The sequence below is a fragment of the Mastomys coucha genome, unplaced genomic scaffold, assembly GCF_008632895.1.
Source record: "Mastomys coucha isolate ucsf_1 unplaced genomic scaffold, UCSF_Mcou_1 pScaffold12, whole genome shotgun sequence".
Lineage (NCBI taxonomy): Eukaryota > Metazoa > Chordata > Mammalia > Rodentia > Muridae > Mastomys > Mastomys coucha.
This window is the reverse complement of record NW_022196894.1, coordinates 84725346-84730108: the sequence shown is the minus strand read 5'-3', so window position 1 is coordinate 84730108 and position 4763 is coordinate 84725346. Positions and strand designations below refer to the sequence as shown.

General features: G+C 42.6%; 1 protein-coding gene across 1 annotated transcript in view; it reads left to right on the top strand.

Annotated features, from left to right (window-relative positions):
- Positions 1-4763, top strand: part of Ltn1 (listerin E3 ubiquitin protein ligase 1) — a 69680-nt gene that overhangs the window by 13744 nt on the left and 51173 nt on the right. Inside the window, exons 7-8 of the mRNA XM_031364320.1 lie at positions 2507-2680; positions 3976-4166. Of these exons, the coding sequence (XP_031220180.1) occupies positions 2507-2680; positions 3976-4166 (365 nt within the window). The remainder of the gene's footprint in view (positions 1-2506; positions 2681-3975; positions 4167-4763) is intronic.

The window sequence follows — 4763 nt, the reverse complement described above, 5'->3', positions numbered from 1 at the left end:
ACCTGTCCTTGCTAAATCTGACTGGAGCCTGTCCTTCCTATGATCCTGGTTGTGTCAGAACTCCTCAGTATCAAGCTGACTCTGTGATCCTGGGATCCTGGGCTTGTTAAATCACCTGGGAGTGTGGCTTTCTCTGTGAGTTGTGGGACTGGCTGCAGAGCTTGTGCCCAAGGTCTGTTCAGAACATTAACCCAGACAGGCCGGAAGGAACCGGAGTCACTGGGCTGGCGTGTGCCTGGTCTCGCTGGACCCAGTTACTCCCAGTGTTGGAACATATGTTGGTTCCTGCTTACCTCTGATCCTGGGTGTGTCAGAGCACCTGGGAGTGGAGCTTCCTCTGGGTGTTGTGGGACTGGCTGCAGAGCTTGAGCCCAAGGACTCTGATCCTGGGTGTGTCAGAGCGCCTGGGAGTGGAGCTTCCTCTGGGTGTTGTGGGCAAATAAGTTCTTTTATTCAGTCTTCTGCTTCACTCATTGTGTTCAATCTACTTGTTTCAGCCCCTGAGTTATTTTATTTTACAGTATGAATTTTTTGTCTGCACTTATGTATGTTACTCCATACATACAGTATTGAGTAGTATGTTTTGTTCATACTACTCAAACAAAATAGCCTTAGTTGGGTAATTCAAAAGCAGTAGAAATTCATGTCTCACAGTTATAGAGGATGGTTTGTCCTGGACCGGGAGTTGGGGTGGGGGCGACTGAAGATGGCTGAGTAGTTTAGGGCTCTTGTTGCTTTTGGAGAGGATTTGGGTTCGATTTCCATAACCTACACAGTAGCACACACTATAGGCAACTCTGGTTCTAGGGGATCTAACACCCTCTTACAGCCTCCACCCTTAACTGTGGCCGCTACTTGCCTCTGCAGGTATCGGGTATGTACATGGTGCACATACATAGTGCAGGCAAAACACTCATACTGTAGAATAAAGTAACTCTAAAAATGCTTTTTAAAAGACAATATAAATATTCTAGCAGATGTTCTATTAGGGATTATTTTTTCAAAGGTGGGTTGTCTTAGTTAAGGTTTTACTGCTGTGAACAGACCATGACTAAGGCATCTCTCATAAGGACAACATTTAATTGGGGCTGGCTTTCAGGTTCAGAGGTTCAGGCTATTAGCATCAAGGCAGGAACATGGCAGCATCCAGGCAGGCATGGTGCAGGAGGAGCTGAGAGTTCTACATCTTCATTTGCAGGCTGCTAGGAGAGGGCTGACTCCCATGTGGTTAGGAGGAAGGTCTTAAAGCCCATGTCCACAGTGACACACTTCCTCCGAAAAAGGCTACACCTCTAAATAGTGCCACTCCCTCGGCCAAGCATCTTCAAACCACCACATAGATTTATGCTTCAAAGATGGGTCCTTGTGACTGTTAGAAGACATGGAAGGGCAGAAAGGCAGCCTTGCTCCCTCAAGCCCTTCTGTGCAATTATTGTCTTACTGCTTTGTTTTACTGGTGTTTTTGTTTGTTTGTTTGTTTTAAAGATTTATTTATTATTATATGTAAATACACTGTAGCTGTCTTCAGACAGTCCAGAAGAGGGCATCAGATCTCATTACAGATGGTTGTGAGCCACCATGTGGTTGCTGAGATTTGAACTCAGAACCTTTGGAAGAACAGTCGGTGCTCTTAACCGCTGAGCCGTCTCTCCAGCCCCTGTTTGTTTGTTTTTTGTGAACGTCTCACCATGGAACTAGAACTTGCTGTAGTTCTGGAACTAGCTATATAGATAGGCTGGCCTTGAACTCACAGAGATCCACCTGCCTCTGCATCCTGAGTACTGGGACTAAAGACATATTGCCACTGTGCTGAGCTTTCTTTTGTCAATTATTAGTAGCATTTATAAGGTAATATGCTCAAGACCTAATTACTTCTATACAGCAATATTAAGTTTCAGTATGTGAACTGAGTTATTGGGAAACATTAGATGTAATATAGCCTTTGAGCTTTAAATTTAAATGTATTAGATTAATAAATTTTTGTCTTGGGAATTATGCTTTTTCAGATTTATGGTCTTCTATCTTAAAAAAAGGATAGAACACTTTTGTTATTGCTGTTTGCTTGAGACCTAGTTTCTATGTGTAGCCCAGGCTGTCCTGGGATCTGTTCTATAGACCAGGCTGTGTGAACTCACAGAGATCTGCCCGCCTCTGCCTCCTAAATACTGGGATTAGGTTCTTTAGATAAGCACTTTTAATGAAGTTTGTAGATGATTAATTTTAAATCTTACATTTTGCCATGCTTGCTTTTCTTTGTGTTCATTGTGGCTAATGTTGTTTGATGGTTTGAAACCTCAAGTGAAGGGTGCTGCCATTAAATAGGGTTTCTGTTAAAAATTATATTCTTTCTGTATTCTGCCTTGCTGATTCTGAGTGTTTTCAGATTGTTACTTTTTAAGATTAAAGGTTACTTTTATATAGTGCCTTCAGTTATGTGAACAGGAAATTATGAGCACTCACCACTGTCTATAGGCTCTCATTTCTTCCCACTTTCTGGTTCTTTTAGGTCCGCTCAGCGTATTTTGAGTTAGTTTCTGCTTTGTGCCAGCATGTGCCCCAGGTCATGAAAGAGGAAGCTGCCAAAGTGAGCCCGTCTGTCCTGCTCAGCATTGATGACAGTGACCCTGTGGTCTGCCCAGCTCTCTGGGAAGCTGTGCTCTACACACTCACAACTATTGAGGTATGGAAGGGAGGCACACTTCCCTAAATGCCACATGAGAGAGAACATTATGTTGTCCTGTCTAATACAACTAACTCACTGGAAAAATCCAAAAACTTGTTCAGCATGCTGGACTGGCCGTGAGTGGCACAAATGTTATACTCTCTTCCAGACACCTTTTCATTTCTTTCCTTGCCTTTCCTTTCTCTTTCCCTCATTTTTTATTTATTTATTTATTTTGAGGTATAGTCTTTGTACATAGTCCTGGCATCCTGGATCCTGGAATGTACTCTGTGGACCAGGCTGCCCTCTTAACCCGCATCTGCCTCCAGAGTGTGAGGACTAAAGTTGCGGGGCACCTTGTCCCTTGTCTGGCTTTTTTTTTTTTTTTTAAACATTCATTTACTTTCTCACATCATGGATTTTGGATCTCCTCAGGGAAGCACAGCAGTGTTGAGTGGCTATGGTACCATGAAGAGAACATGAGTCTTGGGTCACAGTGTTATGGCCTTTGGTTTACTCTCGCTTTGTGGCTCAGTAACTTTAGAACCCAGTCTCAGCATGCAGGAGTGTTTGTCTAAGTTCTGCTTGCTTGGCTATTGTGCCTCTGGAAGGATTTCTGAGTCACAAATATGTTTATTTCTTTAAGAAAATAGCTTTTCTAGAAATGTTTTAAATAATCTTCCTGTTAACATAGCAAATATGTGATTATTATATGTAGCATTTAATTTTTAGGAGTTTTATTTTAATTGTAGCGACAGATTTTAATACCTTGCTAGTTAAAATATTTTAAATTAAAAATTAATTTTGAGGCAGGTTCTCTCTGTCACTTTGGCTGGCTTAGAACTCAGACGAGGCTGGCCTTGAATTGAAACAGACTCACTTGCTTCTTCCTGGGTGCTGGAGTTAAAGATGGGCTCTACCATGTTTGGCCTTATTTTTGGTTTTTTAGAGGCAGGGTCTTGCTACATGGCAATAACTGTATGGGCAGCCTGTGTATGCAGTGTCCCAAGTGTTGGGCACATTGTGTGCTGTGCCACTCCCTGCTTAATTCTTATATTTGTTTGTTTGTTTGTTTGTTTTGGTTTTGGTTTTTCAAGACAGGGTTTTTCTGTGTAGCCCTGGCTGTCCTGGAACTCACTCTGTAGACCAGGCTGGCCTCGAACTCAGAAATCCGCCTGCCTCTGCCTCCCAAGTGCTGGGATTGCCACCACTGCCAGGTGATGTGATTCCTATTCTTGAGATTTGCTTTCTCTTCTTGTGAACATGCTTACAATTTTTAATTGCTGTTATAAATTTTTTTCTTTTTTGGTTAGGACTGTTGGTTTCATGTAAATGCCAAAAAAAGTGTGTTTCCCAAGCTGACAGCCATGATCCGTGAGGGTGGCCGGGGCCTAGCTGCTGTTATATATCCTTATCTTTTACCATTCATCAGCAAACTCCCTCAGTCCATCACAGAGCCAAAGCTGGACTTCTTCAAAAACTTTCTCACCTCTCTAGTTACCGGGTAAGCAAATATATTTCTTTTTACTTTAAAAATTACGTTTATTGTTTATTGTGAGTGTCATGGTGTATGTATGTTTGCACACACACGTGCACGTGTGTCATTGTGGGTATGTATGTATGTATGTGTGTGTGTGTGTGTGTGTGTGTATCTATGAGGTTCAGAGTGCGGGTTGCAGGAACCTCTTCTGTCTTTCTGTCATGTAGGTCCTAGGGATTGGACCTACATGTTCATACACGATATTCAGACTTCATGACAAGTGCTGTTACTCACTGAGCCATCTTCCCAGCCTAAATCTTGTTTTTAAAAGCAAAAGGGATTTTTCTTGCTTTTATTCTCATAGTTTTCCTTCCAATTTGAATTTTGCTATTTTTTTTCTTCTGTTTGTTAAACACTTCAAGCTTTCAGAGAAATAGGAATGAGGGAGCAAGGCAGAGTGCTGCAGGGTTGTCTAGGCTGGGCTGGGCGCAAAAGAGTTTCAGCCTCAGCTGCAGCTGCAGCCTCTTAGGGGACTGGGGTTATATAGGACACAGACTGCAGCCTCTTAGGGGACTGGGGTTATAGGACACGGACTGCAGCCTCTTAGGGGACTGGGGTTAT